General features: G+C 37.9%; 1 protein-coding gene across 1 annotated transcript; it reads right to left on the bottom strand.

The window, feature by feature from the left end:
* Window positions 1-2,429: 2,429 nt before the first annotated feature.
* LOC139717421 (trafficking protein particle complex subunit 13-like) lies at window positions 2,430-21,998 on the bottom strand. The gene is made up of 12 exons (XM_071628921.1): window positions 21,905-21,998; window positions 17,266-17,340; window positions 16,763-16,859; window positions 16,394-16,463; window positions 15,926-16,071; window positions 15,398-15,470; window positions 14,847-14,891; window positions 6,083-6,216; window positions 5,048-5,249; window positions 4,346-4,446; window positions 3,768-3,915; window positions 2,430-3,178 (listed from the first exon to the last, which is right to left on the bottom strand). The coding sequence occupies exons 1-12, from the start codon at window positions 21,945-21,947 to the stop codon at window positions 3,074-3,076; spliced, it is 1,239 nt and encodes a 412-aa protein (XP_071485022.1). The 5' UTR covers window positions 21,948-21,998; the 3' UTR covers window positions 2,430-3,073.
* Between the last annotated feature and the right edge of the window lie 1,896 nt (window positions 21,999-23,894).

The raw sequence follows: 23,894 nt of genomic DNA, 5'->3' as shown, positions 1-23,894 counted from the left end.
GTTACAGTTTATAAATGATACCATATTCACTACGATGTACCACAGTCCATTAACACAGAGCTGTAAAACAATATGAACAGCTGCATCCAACAATTGATGTTTGTTGACACTAACATTTCACCTTTTTATCCATTCAAGATTTATTGTAGCTTATGACAAAAATGGGCTGACAAAATAAAAGTATTAATGCAAAGGACAGTATTTACTTTAAGTTGCTGATTTGAACTTCTGACCATCACACATGTTCAATATCTACATACATGTATATCAGTCATAACAGTGGCCATTCTGTATTCCTTCCTTACAATGTATTACTGTGCATCTTTTGACAAGATGCTATTGCTTGCAATGTTTGTGTATTTGTTTATGAAGACATTACCAATAAAAGTCCATATCACAGTAGAACAGCACTCACAGAGCTAGAATAATATAAAATCCAATGCTATATGTGAAATGTTGCTGTCCTAATTTTTCACCTGAAAATATCACTCATAACACTCTCCTTTATAAATAGTTTTTTTTTTAATCTAAGAAAGTGTGGTCGTAACGATTGAATTCTCAGAACACATTCAAAGATGATCACACTTAATTAGACAAAATATGTTGAGTCACAGTTTTTCTTTAAAATCATGTCATACATGTACTGGCAAAGAAAAGGGAGTAAAGACAATTACACAGTGACAGTGCCCTTTGTACTCTCATAGCGAGTGGTGAAACATAACCAACATGTGTAACCAACATGCGTGACCTGTTACATACTATCCTTATAAAGCTATAGACTAAACAGCCAAGAAAACTGAAAGATATGGTCATATAGCTGACACATGTACTACAATTTTTGATAATTGTTCACAGATTGCAAGTTTGATATCTCGCCTACATCTCTTTCATATTCATTGTCTAGGAGCACTGAAATTTGAAAATGTCTGATTTGCATGATAACATTTTACACTGGTTTTTTTGTCTTCTATTTTTGCTTCAATGTACATTATACTGTGTTTATACGCCTTATCTTCTGCATACCTGACTGCATTCTATCCTAAAAAAGCAGTCCTCTCAAAACCTTGTTTGTCTGGTAGCCAATTTTCTCATTATTACCTCCCCCACGGAAGGAGGTTATGTTTTCATCGGCATTGGTTTGTTCGTTTGTCTGTGTGCAAAATAACCCAAAAAGTTGTGGACAGATTTAGATGAGACTTGCAGGAAAAGCTGATAATGACACAAAGAACATGTGATTAAATTTTGGTAGTGATCTAGAAATTTCTATGGATTTTTGAAGAATTTTTTATCTTTTTGCAGATAGGGTCAAGCTGCACATATCTGAGGTTTGTATACGTGCTCTAAAGCGTGTGCTCTGCTCGGGCGAGGCGCTCTCACTGTGCTTTTCTAGTTTTTGTAATAAGTTTTTAGGGGAAGAAAGTGGAACAATTATCATTAAAGCTTCATAGAGTGATGCTGCAACCATGTTGCCAGTGTTTGGTGGTGACAGGTCATGTACTGTAAAAGTGGTTTCTTTCGCGTACAGATACTTTCGCGGTTTCCATCGGTGCCGACTTTTTCGCATGTGTTTAAATTTGCGTTCGGCAAAATCGGTGAATTCACAGTCGGCAAAAACTGTTTTATTTTGCACATGAAAACCCAAACTATAATCCAATTATTCTTTTATTTATTAAATAGAAATTAAAATTACATGCAGGCTTACCTGGCCTGAAATCCCGTCTCTCGAGTACTTTATAACATGCTTGTACCTACATTGCGCGGTATCGCTGTGTGTGTGTTGACCATCAATACACTCAATGCGCGGAATCTTTGTGTGTGCATGTGCACAATAGCGTTGTAACAAGCGGCAAGTTCAAAACATTTCCATGCGTGGTTAATTTCGCGCGACTTTTCAAAACATTTTCGCGTGATGTTAAATTCGCGGTTCAACCTCAAAGCGCAAAAAGCGCGAAAATAAAACCACCGCAAAAGAAACCACTTTTACAGTATGACACTGATGATCATGGTGGTTATGTCCTTGTCAACACCAGAAAGATGCCAGTACACTAAGGCATTATTCACGGTGGCTGTACCAATCTGAATAAATAGTGTCTGTCACTGTCGATGTGACTGTTTAGTTACCAGCCTAAAATTTGCTGCTAGTAGTGAACTCATACCCTGACAGTTCTCATCCAGTGATTTCCAAGACACTGTACGATGAATGACTGAAGAGACCCAGCCATTTACATTATGAATTAACAAATCTCATGATTGATGAAATGGGATATGTAGTAGAAGCTCTCATACAATGCATTTCACTGATCCATTACACTGAACAGGCTATTAGTTCTTCTGTATTAACTTTCAGCAAAATTACAGATCATGTGAGATATAACCACATTAATTCATCATATACAGATCTTTGTTGATTTTTTTTATTTGTCTTTACATGATTTTACTGTTACTCTTCTCATTGATGCAAGTATATAACCGCCAAATCACAATGAGAGAACAACTCTATTATGATGACTTCTCCTGTATATTACATGGAAGAATATTTGCCATGTTCACCATTAACATGAAGCACTCTTTTAAACAGCTATTTGGTCATGCAGGTTTCTGCACTTGATATACAAGAACAGTGAAATGGTAAATTTAATTTCTGAAATGATATTTTTTTCTGGTGATGATAAATTGACATCACAGACAAGTAATATGACAATACATTCAATAAATGGAAAGAGGAAAAGTAGAGAATGCAATACTGCATTAACCTTTTACATTTGATAATCATCAGACCCATTGATTGGCTAGCAAGAAACAGCAAGAAAACATGCTGTAGGTTGTATCTTCTCATTTACAGTTTACCAGGAAACTGCGCTGCTTTATCGATGATTACAGTTCTTCAGATTGCAGTTGTACTTCAGCATTAGGTTCAGGGAGTGGATACTAAGACACCATTTGAAACCTTGAACATATACCACAGTTTCCTACTCTGGAATGGAAATCTACAGAAGGAATGGGTAGGAAACAATGGTGCCATGCCAAGACATCATGCTATTGAGACGCTAATTGTGATCAGCACATGCTTCCTTCATGGGGCCCCTTCGTCATCAGAGTACACAAAGACTTGAGCGATGTCGTCATGTTCATATGTTCTCTTGAGGTACAGGTCCACCAGTCTCATGCCTGATATACTCTGTAGATAAGTGACATGGACAAAACAGTCTTCTACCATCTCGCCTCTACGAAAAGATATACCTAGTACACTCATATATACTACACACATGGATATATGTGCATGTGATCTTAAACATTCCATTATAACATTATGTGATAATGTATTACAAATCTTCACACTGAAACCCTTTCAATTTCTTAGAAACCTTGGTAGACCTTACATGGAGTAGGATAAAAAGGCATTTATCAGTAGTCATTTGTCATCTAATCAAATTCTTGCTAGAACTTTGGAAAAGGAATATCAATGCCTCATTTCGAGTGGGAGAATCTGAAAAAAAAATGTCACTGTTTAAACATAAAGTCGATACTGCTAAATCCTCTCAAATTAATACATCAAATTAATTGTTGGATTACCAGGTAAGCAGGTGGCAATAATGGATGACACTTCCCAGTATGATAGAATGTAAGGGACTACTGATTTCTAAGTAAAACCCCAAAGTACCTGATAATGCAATTTGTTCTACTCTGAATGTTGTAAATCATTGCTTTGACAGATGGTATAGAATACAGAGTAGGATGACCCTGCCTCCTAAAATTAAAATAAATACCTGTAAGCCAGGAACAGTTGGTATAAGTTGTAGTTTGATGTCCATGCTTGCATTGGGCCCTAGTTTACCAAGCTGTTTGCCTGATATTCCTAACCACACAAGGCCAGTTACATTGTTCAACACTAACTTCAGATCCATGGTCCTCTCACTGAAATAGAAAATGCCAAAGAATGACAGTTAGTGGCATAGTGTATCACATAATGCAACAATTCAACTGAAAGTGTCCCCTTACTGAATCACACCACAATACATATTTTCTTGCATGCTATTCATTCAATGTTTAATGATGCAGTCTTTTCAGATGTGGTTTTTATTCATTTTTATCCTTCAGATAGTAATATTCTTTGGAAGTCTATTTACTAATAGTAAATAGACTTCCAGCAATTTTGACTACCAATGGTAAATCTTTTAACATTTTATAGCAGCTGTAATGTCTTTTTCAAACCCTCTCTAGGATTGCTACATCTCAGTCTAATTAGTAAATCCTGAAACCTTCTTATTCACATGCAAACATCCCTCCCCATGGACTTGTAGACAAGGACAATGAGAGTGAGAGCAAGAGCAAGAGAGTCACTTACCAGCAGCTGGTGACCCGACATGTGAGTTGAAATGGTTTCTCTAGAGGCACGCTGTCAGGAATTTGAGCAATACTCAGCTTGAGATCACCATAACCTGGTGCCTAAACAGCAGTAGAAAAGGACAAAAATGACAACTCTTGATACTCTACTGTAAAACTGTCTGCACAAAAACCCATTAACGGGTCAAAGAGGCCAAATTTCCTGTTGATGTGAAAATGTGTTTTTGGTCAACACAGTCAGTATTCTTTTATCTATCTATCTATCTATCTATCTATCTATCTATCTATCTATCTATCTATCTATCTATCTATCCATCTATTTATCTATCTTAACTCTAAAATCTCCTCTTTGAATCAAAAAGCATGCCAAAAAGTTGTCTTGTTTTCTATCACTTATTTGAATGCTTCGGAATATCCCATATATTCATGAGCTTTATGTCATTCTGAAGTTGAAAATCCTTCCTTTCAAAGTCTGACCTAACAATCAAAATAAATATTCATGGCAAATTAGGACATGACCAAAGTACATTGAAATTGCAAGAAACTGAATGCTCACATGAGGAAGAGAAAAGCAAGCAAAAACATAGATAGGCAAAGAGAGAGAACACTTTCATCTGATTTGTATAGTGTCCATGTCACAGCCTGACGCAATTTTGACTTGAACTTCACTTGGTAAGACACTATGGGCTACAATCGCACCCACCATTCTCTGTAACTGACTGGTCTGCAGTCGGCCCTTTTCCCCTAGCGTTGTTTTCCAGACAATGTCCAGCTTGCCGATGCTAGAGACGCCCTTGATGAGAGATGGACGTTCAGCGCCAGCAGGAGTCTTAGCTTTGAGGCAGTAGAGGTACTGTCTGGTATCCATTGGGTTGAGGTACGTAAAGCCTCCAAAGATAAGATGTCTAGTCATATAAACATGATAAGAGAGGAAAAGATATGTACAAGAGAGTTCTGGGGAAGTGGATTTGACTGCCCTTCCAAATCTATCCTGGGCCCACTTGCATAAGAGCTGAGATCAAACACAAGTCAAAAAATCAAACATAAGTCCCTGAATGCTCAATTGAGATTGTTTACCAACTTTCCCATATTTGAAAGGTGTTTCAATACCCACTATCAAAATGCATTTGCAAACACCTTTCAATCACATTTCTCGACTTGGTGCATTTATCAACTCTGTCATGAGTCGATTGTGAGACCTTGTCACCGTGCAGCTCCACTGTGGAGTTTGACCTAAGGAGTGGAGATGTGTAGTTGGCAGTGGTCAGATGGTGGTTGACGTGGGCAGGTCCAAGCTATAAACACGTTTCAACAACTCTGTGTTTATCAACTCTACAGTAACATATGCGATTGCACCTTTTTTTTTTCGGTATTTCAGAAACGTGTTTCAAACCCCATATTCAACACAGCTTTGCACTCATCAACTGCCCAAAACTCCCTGAAAGTTGTTTAGAAACCTTAATTCTGCACCAGAGGTGAGTTGATAAAATTCACTTAAATGCAACCTTAGACTTCCACTTGATTTTCTGACTTTCTGACTTACACTGTATATTTGATTGCATTTTGTTATGCAACAGAGCCCTGGCTCTGAATAGGCTTCATTGCGTTACTACGGGTAAGAAAGAATCAATAGAAAATAGATTGTTCACATTCAAAGTAATGCTGGTTTGATATACCATTGATACAAAGAGTCACTTTGTTTTCCTTCTATAAAAGCAAATCACATCAATGTCCTTACTTTTTGTCTTCTGCTTGTGTAGAGTTGAGTTCTTCCACTGTGTAGTCTGCTGCTGGTTCCAAGGCGACCTTCTCCATGCACATAGGAGACTGTGTGATGTTCTGAATCTGAGCCTCGAGGTACACTTCATCTGACTGTATCACAAACACCGGGAAAGTAAACAGTTTTATGAATTAGTCACAGATCAAATACTGGGATGTTTGACATGTCTTGGAAGAAAGATGAATATCGTATGTTCAAGGCTGATAGTAATTTTGAAGTACCAAAAACAGTAACTATAATGAATAATGATAACAGCATTGATGGTGATTACAGTAATTAAAGCTAAATTGTTTTCATATCAACACTGCTATTATCATGACCACTTTCAACTTCGTCATATCAAATAACATCATTGTAATAATCTTATCTTTGATACTCATTCCAGTATCTGCTATAAATCATAATAAAAAAACAGAAAACACAATTCACAGAGATAAAGGTGCTGAAATTGATGTGAAACTGTTTTTACAAGCATTTACTCTGTGTGTGTGTGCTTGTGTGTGTGTGTGTGTGTGTGTGTGTGTGCATGTGTGTACCATGTAAATGACACAAAAGCTGGACTACTCGCCATTTCACCAGCCCCAATCTCTCAGTTTTTGTTTTGTTTTGTTTTGTTTGTTTGTTTTTTGCTACTTGGCATACTGTGGTTTCCTTGGTTTTTGCACTGATCACATGAGAGAACTAGAAGCATCACATGACAACATAGAATAACAGGCATCAAAGAATGACCAGAGTCGATCTAACTTACAACATGGTCTAAAACTCAAAGCTAGGTACACAGTTTGCTATTCACACTTCATCTCCTACTGCATTTTACAGGTGTCAGCTTCAGTAAGGGTCAAGCTTACATTGGGTCAAACTCCCGGGATACTACTTAAACAATTCGCTTTTAAAGCAGTGGTGTCTTTGAATGGCCATCTAACCAATGACTTAAATTAATATGAATGAGGCACATCAAGAATAAATTTGCCAAGTTCATACTAACAATTTGCTGTCATGTTTTAATATCATAAAACAAATGTGATTACAACAGAAGTCACAGTAATTCTTATCACGTTTCCCCTTTTCCTGTAATGAGTCTAGGAGGTACTGGACGAACAAGTTAGGGGGTTCTTCAGTATTATGCATGATATACAAAAACATAAATACTGTCTTAAATGTTCAATTTGGATGCTTTTGTAAAATGTGTGATAGGAAAGGATAGTGGCTGCATGCCTCAATACTGACATCTATTCTTGCCCAGAACATCAGAGGAAAAACAATGACAACATTTACACTACCTATATAAGACATTATGCAGTCCTGCACAGAAACTTGGAAAAAAAAAGTGCTAACAAAAAATGTATATATGATCAGCTTTCTTGCAATAAATGCATGGAAGGATACTGACACATAAACAAAAACTTACATTTGATCATTCTTTGAAAATTAATTGAAAACTGATCATTGCAAGCCTGAAGTATTTCCATCCTGTTTTCAATCATGTTATATGCATTACTGTATTTATAGGGTGACGCTGAACTAAGTGAATGGGAAAAAGTGAAACATTTGAATAATATTCTTTTTGATTTTGACTAAGGCTTGACAATCCAAATATGTATCCCCTAATCCTTCCAGACCAGTCCTATACTTGCCATTGCAAGCTACTGATTATAAGCCACGTTAAATCTTAAAGGAGTACCTGTATTCTTTTCTTAATCTCCATATCTTGGAAACATGATACATGCAAAAATATAGTCATTTCTGCCCATTTAGCATCAGAATAGTGCAAGTGTAATGAGTGTTAAGATTGTCAATTTTGCATTCTGATACACTAAAAAATTAGCTCAATATGAATGAATATAAAATCATGCTGACACCAGACAGAACAGAGCACTTTGAAACTCAAAAAGTACTACAAATCTTTGAAAGCGTAAAATGATGGATAAATAAGCAAATTCAACAAAAAATATATCAAAGAAATAAAAAAAAGACATATGAGATACTAATTGTGAAAAGGGCCAAAATAATATCAGCACCTGCTAAAAGCTGAGAAAATGAATACAAGGAAGAGGTATGAGGTACAAATGACTGGATGGAAATTCAGCAGTTGAAATAAAATGTTGAACACAACCTGCAAACGGAGAGTCATGCAAGGAATAATTACATGTACTGACAAAATTTCATTTGTGTGTGTGTTTTTTTAAAGACATGAGTGACAAAAGTGCAATTTTCCGTTGACAAGTGAAACATAGATATCTCTCACTTTTACTTGAGATGATACAGAAATAAATGTCTGTCTTAGAATACTCACAGACTAACATACTCACACTCGACACAATCACATCGTATCTACCATTCTACATACTGTATACATGTACAGCAATACAGCACTATTCCTGATTACATGTCAGCGTGAAATTTTTGGTGATCAAATTTTCCCGAGATATTAGGAGGGGCAGTGAATATTTTCCCACTTGCCTTGAAAGACACCATGTAACAAAGTCCTCACATTTTCATCCTTTGAGAGTCAGGCCTGTTACATAGACAGCACACTCATTCAAGTTGTATGTTGACTAAGGGCAGTTTACAGAGAAAAGAAAGAGAAAGAGAAGAAGGGAAAGAGGGAGGAGGGGAGGAATGTTCTAGAGAGGGGAGGGCTAAAAATTCTAGAGAAGAAGAAGAGAGGGAAGAAAAGTTAAAATACATAAGGAGGGAGGGGAGGGAAATTCAAAGGAGGGAGAGAGGAAAAGTTGTGGAGAAGATGGAAGGAAGGAGAGGAAAGAAGATCAGTCTTTACTTTAGGTTTGTCTTTTTGTTTGCTTGCTGGTGTATTTATCTCTTTGTTTCAACATTTACCCTGACACTATCAGTCCTAAAGTTACCCCTCATGTTCATAGATTCTTCAATACACAGAGGGCATTGTGTTATTAGCAGGTGAAGTTTCCCGTACATATAGTTCAAACATGGGACACAATAGGGAGCCATGTTATTAGTGCTTGTCCCAGGCTTAAAATGTGAGCATTTTGGAAATTTTCAGAAAATAGGAGTTATGAGAAATGTAATTCTGCAGAAAAGCCACCTCGAATTTCTGTGTTGCATTTTGTTTAATTACAGCACATATGAACAGAAGGTAACAGGGTGAGCAAAGAATATCACATAAATGGAATGATATATATAATGACTATATGCATGACAATGACATAAATTGAAGATTACAGCATAGCCACCAAACTGTAACATAAAATGACAAGGTCAGCAAATCATAGAAATAATTCAAATGGTTGCAGCATGTGTAGCAGCAAGTCATCAGGGAGGACTGGAGCAACTGGGTGTAAAGTGGCAGAAACTTACAATGTAATCCTGGTTGGAAGGCAAATTGGTTGGGTTGAAAGTAGATGCATGCAAACAAGAAAAACAACACATTTGATTATGTCTTGATATCTTCTTAACACTCTACTCGGTGGTCAGGAAACCAATTTGTGATTACTCATCATTACAATAATACAGTGTTTCTGGTATGGGAGAAGCACCATTGGTATTATGTCCAGATAGAGTTACATCTGAAGCAGGGCCATATATTGAATAAAATATGGCTGTCTGATGTCAAGCACAAAAGCTACATATAACCTTGCTCTTATATGTCTGAATTCAGTATATTGGCTCCTTCTACTTATTGGTGTTGTTTTTTTAAGTTTCAAAGGCTGCTTTTAATACTTTATAGCCAAGAAGTTTAAGAGCTGGTCCATGTAGATGTACCTCTCTATAAAAAACAAAAAACAAAATTACAAGTCGTTGTAAAATTTTAAGTCACAATTGTTCTCAGTTTAAACATAGTAGTAGCAATAATAAGAGTAGTGAAAGTAGCAGTCCTTGTTGAGAGATTTTAGTAGGGTTGATCTTAGTACAAGAAGTGGTCATGACTCAAGTAGTCCTGGACAATCATTGCATTAGCCATATCGATAGTAGTAGCAGTAGAAGCGGTATCAATTGCAGAGTTTGCAGCAACAGCGGTGTCAGTACAGAAGTAGTAACAGTTACTGATAACAGCATTCCTTTAAAGAAGTAGAAGTAGTACAAAGTACCAGTGACAGCAGTGGCATTTATGTAGAAACTGTAGTAAAAGTAGTGCATTGTAGTAACAGTTGTAGTAGGAGTAGCAGCAAAAGTAGAAGTAGCAGTGGGGAATGTACAAGAAGTGGTACTTGTTGCAGTAGTGGGGAATGTACTCGACAGAGTAGTTGTAGCAGTAGTAGAAGTAGCTTTAATTACAGAGACTCCAACTGTCCCGCTTTCGACGGGAGATCTCCCGCCAAAAGCCAATTTTCACAAAATCTCCCATTCTCCCACTTGAGAGTTAATTTCGCCCGCCCTGGCTCTGTGTCTCCGCGCCAGGACGTATTTTCTCCCACCGAAACACCTTTTTTATATGAAATTAAGTTTTATCAAGCCAAAATATATGATTTTTAGTACAATCATATGTTGAAAAATAAGCCAGAAATACCACGAGAGAGCATCTATAGAACCCTAGAGCTTCCAGGGCCGGGAACACTGGCCATATTATAAAGGGACTTTGCGCTTTGCGCTCGTGATGTGCGCCTTGCGCACATCAAGTTAGAGTCTCCAGTTTGCTAGGGGTTTCAGGCGGGAGAATCTCCAGATCAGAAGGTGCTTGGGGTTGGAGTCTCTGTAATACATCAAGCGGGAACAGTTTTAGATTATGGTGGTCATGTTGGCTGTGAACAGCTGGCACAAGCTCTTTACTGGTTAGCTGTACTTTAACTAGTGTACATACATGTACAGATGACCCTTCAGTAAGGTAATTAAAGAAATTCAAATTCTTCTTTAGTATACATGAATATTTCATTCCTTTGTCTTTGAGAGCATAAGTCAATTCATTAATGTTTCAGACACTTCTTAGAAATCATTACAGTATTAGCATTTACTGTACTATCACTAAAAAAAAAAATAGATTTAGAGTGACAAAGGAATCACTTCTTTTGACTATTTACCTTGTTACAAAGTCACATCATATAGCAAATAAATGTTTTCTGGGATTCTGGTTTGTTTCTTTGTGTGTGTTTGATTGCTTTTACATTATAGCACATGGTAAACAGCAGGTCATTGTCTCACAGGGGGTATAATAATCACAAAATTTCAACAGCTTTGCAAACTAAAAACATGGGAGTATGGTCTATTGACTGCTAAACATGCAATGTTTCCAGCCACAGAAACAGATTGTTTAATGTCTTAAAGCAAACTTATGGATTTGTCAACTTGGGGATATCCTAATACGCATTCAGCATGCATAAGAAGCACATCAGTACTAAGCAGCTATATAAAACATGGTCCAGAAAAGCAAAACAAAGCAAATCATGTACTCTTTACACCATTGCAACATTTCTATTCTCAAACTACTTTTTTTTCTGTTTTACCTAGCAGTTAGCACTGAGCTCCACATACAAATCATCCATCAAATTATTTGTCACTGATTGTCACTCATTTTAGTTATGGATGCATGGCGATTATATTGGGGCTGCCAGTCCTTAGCAAATACAAGGCAGCACTAACATTGAGACTAATTTGTAACAAAACAGCTCCTTGTGTTATCAACTCACTTTTTTTTATTATTGCAACATTTTTCTTTTACTGTTATTTACAACATTTACAATGATTGTTATTTGTACAATTTGAAAATTACTGCTACCATTTTATGTTTTGCTACAATGAACATACACCACACTTATAAAATGGGACACACTGTTCAAATATCCTTGTTATTAGCAGAAATGTACTTATCACCCACAGTATTTATATTTCATAATTAATTTTATAGTAACTGCTGAAGATTTGATGCCAGAATGTGTTCTACATTGTATTATACCCTGTAACTTTGTCAAATGTGAATCACTCTAATGAATCCCTTTTTCATCTGCTCCTGATCTAACATCAAGTTCAATGACTGAAAAGAAATTTTACACTGACATGAACTGCAACACAGAGAGATACAGTCTAGACAGAACAAAGCAAGACAACAAACACTTCAACTCCCATTATTCCATATTGCCTAGACAAAACGTCAGTGAAATCAAAGTAAGCATTAATTGCTGGCGATATACTTGTATAAAAGCTTATCCTGTGAATTTGGTAAAGTTTTCCTGCATATACTGTCCTTGTTGACAGTCAAAGTAAGCATTAATTGCTGGCGATATACTTGTATAAAAGCTTATCCTGTGAATTTGGTAAAGTTTTCCTGCATATACTGTCCTTGTTGACAGTCTTTTGGGGGCAATAAGATTCATTAGGATCTATACCCTCATGACCATTGTAGGAAAAAAAATCATGTGGACACTTTAATACTTATCTAGAAGAAGTATTACACTGACAACTTGACAGGAAAATATAAAGTTGTGTATTTTTGAAATATAAATAAGGTTTGGTAAAATGTTGTAGCATAGGCACAATGTCCACAACAGAGTACAAGCAAGGCACAAGAATAATATGTGGTTAGAAAAAAAATACACATATTTCATGAACTAACAAAACACTTGACTAGAAAAACACACAAAAAAGACTAGAAGCAGTTACTGTGGTCTAAGATGACAGGCTTCAAACACATCAGTAACCTTTAAAAATATTGATTGATTGTTGCTGCTGTTGTTGTTGTTGTTGTTGTTGGTCTGTTTGTCTGTCTGTTTGTTTGTTTATTTGTTTATTTACCTGATAGCCTCCAGTGGCTCTCATTCTCAGAGAGTACTGTTTGCAGAATCACAGAAATATCAGTGGATGATATCAAAGAGAGTACATGCTCTGGTAAATACAATAATTATTATGCAATTGCATGAGTCAAAACAACCAATGAGCTCAGAGAGAATGGAAAGAATAACCATGACAGTGAATTCAACATCAAAAAAAAAAAAAAAATTCTTCAAATGAAAAATATGTATATATGAAACACCTCTTAGATTATGGGCAACATTCATGTTCATGTATCTTGCTGTATCCCACTTACTTCCAATGACCTTAACATCATCATATCAACAGAGAGTAGCTGGGTAATTGTGACAGACCTAAAATTGTTCAAAATCTAGCCATGACAGACTGAATCATTGAGCAATGGGTTCAAACATGTGCTGTCATGTTAAGAGATGATTTCATTCATTTACAGCACCTAAAAGTGGTTGCTTGGTTGCCTAAGGCAAGGAAATGCTCATGAAGGCAAATCATTTTGGAACATGGGCTGCAACAAAAAAAAAAAAAAAAATCTGCTGAAAGCATTTTCATTGGTCAATCATCAGCAACAAATAGATCTGATTGTAAGTTGGATACACATCTGAGAGAAATTTGCAGGCCATTTTGTTTTCAATGCCACAGTTCAAAATGTTGTTGTTTTTGTTTTACACTAAATTCTGGTGACCTTTGACCATAATCTTTATCTTTCATCCCTGCCATTTGAGGCAAGTACATTGTTAATCAATTTCTATTATTCCTACATAACATTACCACTTAGCATTAATAACCAAAATCTCCGCAATAAATGTGATTTTAACCAAAATATAGTGACTTTTACCTTGACATCTGACCTTTTACTACCATCATGTTTATGCAAATAATCATATATCATTTCTAGGGCCTACCCTGGGCCCCGTCTTACAAAGCCTTCAAATCAATCACAACTTGCATTGCAACTCACAAGAAACTCGTGATTGATTTCTATCACAAGTCTTTATAAGACAGGCCCCTGTTCACCGTTTCACATTGCAAGTAGACATTTTTTTACTCACGTAATGACTTAAAATTACATGTTGGGGGACAATTTTAGTGGCAGTCAATTTCACCACTATCATCTTCCAGGAAACTGAATTACCACTAGACATTTCTAACTGAAGTAACAACTGAAAGTGTAATATTTAGCAACCAGACTGAAGTGGTCTTTGCTCCTTGACCTTGAGGGATTTTGCCCAATATCTCATCTGCCCATCCTCACTTCATTTAGCAAACATAGGCCAGAAACCAAGAAAATCCACATAACAGTTCTTCTTAAATTGCAATGACAAAAGAGGGGTGGGATGGATGATAGGACTGATGGACAACCTGAAAACATAACACCTGCACCCTTTGGGGCAGAGGCATCCCCCCCCCCCCCAAAAAAAAAAAAAAAAAAAAAAAGTAAAGCAGAAAAAAAAAAAAACATCCTTCATTCAATGAGTCTTGTGATGACCCTCATATTACATTTAATACCTATAAAATAATGCTACCTCTCCATAAGAATAAGACTTATTGAACTAGTAGTGACTGCAACAACAAAAAACAATAACAATAATATTAATGATAATAATAATAATGATAATAATAAAATGTAAAAAAAAGATGTCAAAGCACAGAAACTTGAAGTCCATTGTTTGTGAATCATAACAAGAGCAGATGTATTGCTTTGTAAAAGATTTTTGAAAAAAAAAGATAAAAATATGTGAGGTACGTACACTGTACATGCCAAGAATCCATTTATATGATTTTATGCTGCATTTACTGAATATTTTCAAGCCACATCCAATAATGGAATTCTTTCATGTATCATCACAGTTCAGGGAAAGGAAAAATCCCTTGCAAACCTTACCCATTATGAAGAGTGTCATTCCTTGAGTAAAACTTTTACGAGAAATATTTAACACATTTGACATTAAAAAGACAAGGAAATTCTCCAGTGAAACATGACTGTATTATCAGAGTATAACTTACACACCTCAGCATTGTAGAACTTTGTCTTGACATCCAATGGCTTTAAAACCTGTTGAAAAGACAGAATTATTATTGGTACAAAATACAGGCATATTTTTAACATACACTTGTACACTTTGTACAAGTTCCAGTAATATCAACTGAATATGGAATACATACATATTGTATCAATGCTTGAAGTCCCCCAAAGCAGAGCCAGTCTGTGAATATGCAAATGTCGTTTTCAATGATTGCTATTGCTTTGTGAATAATTTCTGTATTCTGTTAATTTCACTTCTAATGTAATTTTCATTATTTCTATGATTTTCTATTACCCGAAAGTGATATTGATTTTGAAATGTGTACATCATGGATTTTATATTGGTCTAACAAGACACTTTCAGCTAGCTATTCAAAATGCAAGTATTTTCCTGACATAGGATTTTCAGAAAGACAGTTGTAAAATTGAATGGACAGACAATTCATACTCATTGGGAAAAAAAAAAAAAAGATAAGCACATACGCCAAATGTTTCGGCATACACAGTACTTTTCTCTGAATCTATTCCAGACATACCTGAAACTTGTAAAACTTTCTGAAGCTCAAATTCTCTCCTGATGGAGTTGTGTAGCTCACAGCACACACTAATCTGCAATAGAAGAGTGGTTGTATGTGTAAACCATGGCAGTGCAATCAGGAACATTTGGAATACTTGACAGTGATAGAATAGTGCTGTGTTGGCACAATATGGATATTATTTCTTCTTTACCACAAACTCTTAAAAGTATTATATCAAGAATGTCATCTGGTGCTGTGTAAATCAGCAAAACTGTTCTGTGTCCCAATTAACATGAATAATTTTTGAGTCCTAAGCAATCAAAATCTGGGATAACACATGGACTGTTCATGAATATTTAAATTACTTTGGAAACAGAAATAGCAAACCAATCCTCACATATCAGAGAAGAAATAAGACCCTTCCAACTATATCCCTCATCAGGCTGAATGCAGCCACTTGCCAATCTATGGCATATGTTACTTCACTTGTCTCCGACCAATACTAGTGAAAGCTCTATACTGCCTTGATAGAATCCAATCACTTACATGTGTGTGCCTAGCTCTTTGACCTCATGGTGGATGACCTGGTCAATGCATGCCCCAGGGGCAAGGGACGGTGAGGGCGGGGTGGTGCCTCCTGACAGTGTTAGCCTCTGAGAGCTGGTTTGGAGGTCTGTCTTCACGTGAATATCCTAGAGGGCAGCAAACAGTCATCACACACACACTTCAGAACTCTTCATTGTGGCAATAATGTGCATAATGGTTCAGTCACAGCAAATGTTTTATGATGAATATTAGGAACATCATGGCAATATTGCTGAACATCACACTGAATTCCACAAATTCAACACTCTTTTGTGCCATAGCAAAAACAGACCTTTTGTAACCATAACTAATTTAATATAGTTATTACAAGAAACAGTTCAGACCAGGTTTGCATTGCACGAAATGAAAACCAGTATGAATGAATGAATGAATGAATGAATATACAAATGTATGAAAACAGTGTATTACCTGTGTATTGTGAATACTGTCATTGTGGACGCTGACAAAGCACGAAAATGTTTCTCCCAAATAAATACTCCTGAAAGAGAGATAAACAAGAACAAAAGAATGCAATTTAACATAAGAAACATTTTGTTCTTTTGTTATAGAGGTAAATAGAAATATTCAACAATTTGTTTCTGATTTTTTTTCTCAATGCCACTAACCAACATACTGTACATGCATTAAATGAAAAGTAAACAAGGAAACATACTGACCCACACACACACACACACACATACAAAGAGAAGCTAATCCCCTGGCAAGTCATATGTTCATATACAGAGGAATGGGAAAATCAAGTGATGTTGCACAATTCACAAAGGCAGAGTAACTTACCCAAAATTTTGCGGAAGGGTCAACAGTTCCCCCATGGTGAAGCCAGTCAAATTTGGTGCAACTCCTAGACTGGGGTAGAAGTCACTCAGCTTGCCTCCTGTTTAATAAATCAATAATATATACATATCTTTTTTATCAGACTGTTTAGTATCTCATGTCTCTATCTCTGCCTTCTTACTTGATGTTGCTATCAACTAATCACATAAAATTTAGTAACAAAGTAATGCCTTCATAAGAACAAAAATGAGTTCATCAGATTTTGTTAAAAGACATTGCTGGCTTATAGATGATACAATACAATTTACTTTCCCCACGCTTTCCAACTTTTGTGAAATCCTGAGCTCTACGGCGAAATGTTGTAAGAAGAAGGTAATGCATTCATGATATTTTCATGTGGTAAAATCTTTCAAAGGAAGGCATTTATTCTTCAGTTAATAGACTTGGTAGCTAGAAATGTTGATGATGCCACATTGGGTAAGAAAATGCAAGATGAAGGAACTCACCATTTCCAGGCAAATCTTTGCTCTCACTCAGAATCGGGATGTTGGAGACAAAGGAGGGCTTCGTCAGCCTCATCACTGAAATTACAACAGGACTCAAATTGTTCATAAAATGTACATAAATACTGGATCTTCATCAAACCTTTGTTACAGAAGTGCCCCAGGTTACCATTAATTGTACCTTCTTAACTTATGCATGGATGCATGCAGGCACATTTTGCAAGTGTTAGTGAGGGGACACTGTACATCTGTGCATGTATAGTATTTGAATTTAACTAAGAGTAGGGTGGTGTAGTTAAGTGTAGAGCACTTGGTTGTATTGCAAAATTAGCTGGGGAAGACATGAGGAAGTCTTTCTGATTTCACTTGTCATAGAGAACATACAAATTGTAGCTGTTGGTGTCAAGGCTTTAAAGCCAAAATATAATTCTTGTAATGCGTGCAGAACTGTTGATTATTGCTCCAACATGTATAAGTATGCATAGGAAATGTTTGATTAACACAATTTCAGTTGTCCAACAACAAAAATGTGAAATATTAACCAAAAAGTCCACAATCTCAGATCTTACCCGATCATGGTTGATACATGTACAGCATGTACATAATTTTTCATAATCGATTATCAATAATCAGCAAATCAGGCCACGGTAGTATCCATCAGTTTTCTGCGCTAGCATGAATTGCATGCAGATTACTATTGCCTGACAAGATCAATCATCGTGTAATATTCTCCCTCCCCATGATGCTGAATGAGGATGGCCTGGCCTTCTGGTTTAAAAGTTTTACTACGATCAAAATTATTCTACACTTTTGATCTCGAAAATACTCCAAAACAACTCATAGTCTTGACACATCATGCCATCTAGGTTTCTTAGTAGACACTTTCGAGATCCAGTTGGTGGAAATTAAAGTTTAATCCCTTGTGAGAACTATGTTTTAGCTTTAACAACAGACAGAATTTCCAATTTCATTCAGAAAGTTGTGTACATGTACACAAGTGTCAGTGACATCCTTTATTTCTTTTCTCCTTCAAAATGGTAGATTTACCAGTAGGTGTTTTTTTTTTTATTTCTTCTACTTTCCTTGTAAGGGAGAATTAATCTATCATTGAGTAAAGGGAATCAATCACACACACACACACACACACACACACACACACACACACATCCACATACATGTTGCCCACAGTGTATATACACTTGTACGGTTTGTGGTGTACATTCAATCAGAAAACAAAGATTTGAATTCGAGTAACACTAACACTAGTAACAGCCTGACAAGAATAGTGACATGAACATGTTGAGGTTAGCATGATTTTTTATGAGCCCAATCAAGAGTTTTATAAAAACAATTGAGTAAAATACCCTTTTTACAGCAGGCTATGTACAGGATGCCTATTTGCAGCAGAGGCCATCTCATTCATTGATGAAAAGGCCTAATCAGTTGTCACTTTCCATAACACTTGTGAGTAACTCCTGCTTGTGTTCTAAAGCGGGACTATAAGCACACTAGACAGAAAGATCCGTCTGTCTGGATGAGTCTTTTATTTTTTTGACGTTATTGCTCTCCTCCGGAGACATACAGTGTATAGGTGGGGATCCGTGAAGCCAGATGCAGTCTCCGTGGATCATATCCCCGACGACCAGATACAGACCGATCTTTCGGTCAATAAGCACATATGATATTTATTAGCTGTTTTATTGACAAATGAAAGTGCCCCTGCCAGAAATAGGCACCCTGGCCTGGCACTCCTGCTGCAAACTGGGTTGATTACTCTGTCTAACTCTACTGATAGCACGGTTAGGCCGATTTGAGTAACAGCGACCAGCCCGAACAGTAAAACTGTGAAGGAGCGCCCAAGGGTTTCAAGGTTAGGCCTCAATTTACCGTAGTATTTTATCTAACGTTTAAATCTTTTTTTTATATTACACTAACATTGAATACCATTAAGTCACCACTACCTAAAGTCGCAAGACATTCACATTATCGCATGTAAACGCGCGCCGCGAACGGAGATTAGCTGAGGCGAAAGATTTTCATCCACATCGCTCTCAAAAGACATGCCTAATTCACGTTTTTCCTCCATAGAAACACATGTAATCCAAATGTATTTTACCATATGTAACAGGTGACAAAAATATTTTTAATGCGAAAATGTTGGCATACTCGTGAAATAGGCCCCACCACTGCGTGTCCGTACCAATACTACAGCTGCTCGTCTGTTTATACTCGTGAATTCAACCCCACCGCATGGCGGTCATCGGTAGGTAAGCACGGTGGTGGGGCTTCCTTCCACAGTATAATACTCGTGAATGAGGCCCCACCAAATGGCGTTTACACGAGATTGATACAGCGGTGGGGCCGATTTCCACAGCATAGCATCTTTCGTCCTCCCTTTATCCCGTTTTTTGCTTTGGTCTTCAACTTCTTATTCTCGGAAGGACTCCCTAATGTCCCTCGACTAATTTAATGGCTAATTTAGCCATAAATACAACCCTACCTAACCCTAAACCCTAACCCTAACCCTAACCCTAACCCTAGCCTAGGACCTACCCTTGCTTGCTAACGCATGGGTGCACGCGCACTGCGGTGGGGCCTATTTCACGATTTTGCCAAAATGTTTTTGATTTCAAATGGATTTCAGGTGGCAGATTAACAAAGTTTTTCAAAGAAGATGATGCACAATTCATCCTACAACTAGACTAGTACCGGTAGATACAAGTATAGGCAGGTATCCTATTACCGAACAGTATCCTATTATCGAACGCGTAAATTTTCAATGGAAGCCCGTTCAACAACTCGTATACGCGCGCATCCATTGCACTATGCACGCGCTGTTGCTCACAAGGGAGGCCGGTGCAGAAAATTGCTAAACTGCAGCAAAAAACGTTAAGTATAAAATTACAGTGCAAATTTTTAGTAATCGCTGAAATGTTGATGTTTGATAAAGCGTTAAAAACATTGACCGAAAATGCAATGCCTAAATTTCCCCATACAGAGGGGGCATGTTCGGGAAATACAATACGATTTGCGTCGGTAAAAAGACACGGTTTTTGTGGAAGGATTATTTGAAATACTGATTTTGTTAAGTGCATGGCTTAGTTTTCAAATAATACTGTTACAGCTAAATTTATCAGAATTTTAACTACCTTCTAGGAGATCTTTAGCTAAATTGAAGCATAATGTTGCGCGTCTGGAGAAATTAAATAAAAATCGTTCAGTAATAGGATACACCTCCATACAACCTTGTTGTAGAACATTGAAGTGTGTGTATTTAAACACACACGTTTATGTGGCGTGCGTGCTAGTAGTATGGGCGGCGAGCTAATTCAGTGCCTATCGTAAGTTCGCCAACCCAGGAGTGCACAGGAAATACACGCAAGTGGAGACTATAGTATAAGTATAACTTCATAACGTAAACTTAAACTTTAATTGACGTTCAATAGACCAGAGATTGCAGAGTCTAGACAGAGACAGGCAGAGTCAGTTCGGGAAACCCACTCACAAGGGGGGCCCCTCCTTATAAGTAACCCGTCCCCCTTATAAGTAACCCCGTCCCCCTTATAAGTAACCCCCGGGGCACCCCTTATAAGGAGTCTCCACGCTTTTTTGCAATGCAACGCGAAAATGAAAGGACTGCGGCAATTCGCTTGATTATGTCCGTAAAGCTTCACAAGTTTCCTAGTTACTCACGAAATTTGAGCAAAATCGGTTTGAGGCATCATATCTAAAATCATGGATTTAAATGCGATGTCAAACGACCCATGCGAATGCTGAAATGCGAGCGATTACTGGCGTGAGTGTCGCCAGGCGCGGCGGCGCGGCAATGCTTGAGTGCAGACGTGGCGACTGAGTACATGTACCTAGTCGCCACGTCTGCACTCAAGCATTGCCGCGCCGCCGCGCCTGGCGACACTCACGCCAGTAGTCGCTCGCATTTCAGCATTCGCATGAGTCGTTTGACATCGCATTTAAATCCATGATTTTAGATATGATGCCTCAAACCGATTTTGCTCAAATTTCGTGAGTAACTAGGAAACTTGTGAAGCTTTATGGACATAATCAAGCGAATTGCCGCAGTCCTTTCATTTTCGCGTTGCATTGCAAAAAAGCGTGGAGACTCCTTATAAGGGGTGCCCCGGGGGTTACTTATAAGGGGGACGGGGTTACTTATAAGGGGGACGGGTTACTTATAAGGAGGGGCCCCCCTTGTGAGTGGGTTTCCCGAACTGGAGTGGAGACCGAGTTAGTTACGGTTAGCGGAAAAGGGGTTAATTTACTTTTCACAAGCCTTTTTTACAAGCATTTTTACAACATTACAATGATTCTTGTCTATACAGTCTACGGTCTAGTGCGTCTAAGAAGTTAGTCACTTATTTAGTGTGATATTCCAGAAATAACAAAAATAACAAACGCGTAATGAGATGAATGGGACTACTGACAGTACTGTTACATTTGACATAGACACGCACACACACCCACTGCACATAGCACAGCCACTGAGCCACACAGGCATGGCACAGCATTGCACAGCACACGTCAGATCATGGTTCGAGGGGCGCGCAGCATCAACTTTATGGTTTAAATTCCCTCAAATTATGACAATTCGGCCACAACTCATTTGCACAGCATATTAACCAACCTTTAATTGAAAGAAGCTGCTCTTTTTCCCTTGCAACATCCATTTTTTCTCTTCAGCAGAAGGCCGTAAATGTACGTGTTATATCTGTCAGCAGGTTGTGTACGTGTGTATACGTACGTAAGGGACGCGCGCCCGCGCGCCGCCCGCTCGATCGCGCTACGAAAGTCTACATCCACGATGTAAATAAAGATGCTACGTATGTTATGTGTGCGTGTGTAGTGTACAGTAGTATGGTACAACTGTACGGTGTATTGATCATCCACAAATGTGTGGATACAGTATTCAGTAAGAAGAATTGATACTGTCATCGTATACCTCGGGATCTTGGTGCTTTTAACACCATGTAAGACCTCTGCTTTGGTAGAAAAATCACAGAAAAAGCGAAGATATGGCTTCAGCAGATGTTAGCCTTCTGAGACGTTTGTCTGGGGCACGTCCAAAACAGAAAAATTCCAACGTAAGTCAATAAAATGTCGATTCAATACTGCACTGGCACTGCCATTGATTGGCACTGAGGATGATACTGAGCTGAGCTTACCTGGGAGCATTTCATGAAGCGTTTTGGTCAGATATTTTTCTGATAAACTGTTATAAATCACTGAAATCCTTGCGTCTGATTGGCTGAGAGCAAATTTGTCAGACCAAAAATGCTTCATGAAATGGCCCCCCCCCCCCCCTGAATTGTTGGCTATCTGTACCAGTCGAGCTCACCTTGGTTGACAGAAAGATCCGTCTGTTTTTTAATGTTATCGCTCTCCTCGTATTACTATAAGGATGGGATCCGTGAAGCCAGACGCAGTCTCCACGGAACATTTCCCCGATGACCAGATACAGACCAATCTTTCGGTCAACCACGTACTCGCCTAGCCTAGACAGAAAGATTCATCTAAAGTTAGTGTCAGGTCCGGAGCGGAGGAGTCTTTTATTTTTTTTTACGTTATCGCTCTCCTCCGGAGGGGATCCGTGAAGCCAGACGCAGTCTCCGCGGAACATATCCCCAACGACCAGATACAGACCGATCTTTCTGTCAACCACTCACCTGGCTCGTCATGGTCGTAGACGTGTTTATCGTGTTTATAGTCTATAAAGATCTACAGACTACACAGCTGCCTCTCAGGTAGCCCGACCAGACGCTGTTCGAAGCTATAGACAACAACTGGGCTGTGTATAGTTACCTCTCGGGCAGGAAAAGTAGCACAGCTACAGTAGGCACTATGTCTATGCATATGCTGGTGCAGTGGAAGCTGGCTGCTAGCTGCTAAATTCCATGAATAATGTAGTGTAAAGAGCAGGTACTGTAACTGATAAGTATTAGAGGTCTAACCCACTAGTGGTACCATTATCAGTAGTTTCACAGTTAAAAGTTTTACCTGCTGTGCCAGCATGACAAGTAAATTACGTAGTAAATAAAAACTGAATCCAGTGAATGCAGACACGTTATACCTTTGACCGTGCATGTTCACCTTAAAATGTATTCAAATCCAAGTGTCGACCAGGTCCATCGGGCATCACTCCATATTCTGTTTCCACTTCAAAATGTCTGGATCATCATGTTCTGGTACAGGGGGATTCAAGTCAAAGATATAGATTTTATAACAGATTTTATGTTATGCCCTTTTTGTTAAGGCATGATATTTTATGAATGGACTTACTTTCCTTTAACTTACTTTTACTTTTCACTTTTTTGTGTGTGCAGGAGTTGTCTTTATGTTTGTGTGTGTGTTTGTGTTTTATGCGATGTCTGATTCTAAAGTTACATTGTAGGCATAGTGTTACAAGAACCTAATCAAGGAAGCTTACATCTGCACTAACATTTCACTCTCTTTTCTCTATCTGTCTGTTTTCCTACTTTCACGATTCCTTGTTTTTAGGTTCTGGAATGCCGTGTTTGTGAAGACATTTTCAGTCTCCAAGGTGACAAGGTGCCCCGCCTCCTTCTATGTGGCCACACCCTTTGCCATGAATGCTTGTCTCGTCTAACCCTTCAAGG

The sequence above is a fragment of the Diadema antillarum genome, unplaced genomic scaffold, assembly GCF_040938485.1.
Source record: "Diadema antillarum isolate AM-2024a unplaced genomic scaffold, OU_Dant_1.0 scf00000075, whole genome shotgun sequence".
Taxonomy (NCBI): domain Eukaryota; kingdom Metazoa; phylum Echinodermata; class Echinoidea; order Diadematoida; family Diadematidae; genus Diadema; species Diadema antillarum.
The sequence above is the reverse complement of the archived record's forward strand: the minus strand, read 5'-3'. Positions and strand labels throughout refer to the sequence as shown.

Excerpts from the sequence above, each read along its gene's own strand:
- LOC139717421 (XM_071628921.1), bottom strand. The coding sequence starts at position 21,947 with ATGGATGTTGCAAGGGAAAAAGAGCAGCTTCTTTCAATTAAAG. Across the intron at positions 17,341-21,904 it reads GCAGCTTCTTTCAATTAAAG|TGATGAGGCTGACGAAGCCC; the intron begins GTTGGTTAATAT and ends TTGTAATTTCAG. Across the intron at positions 16,464-16,762 it reads ACCCTTCCGCAAAATTTTGG|GAGTATTTATTTGGGAGAAA; the intron begins GTAAGTTACTCT and ends TCTCTCTTTCAG.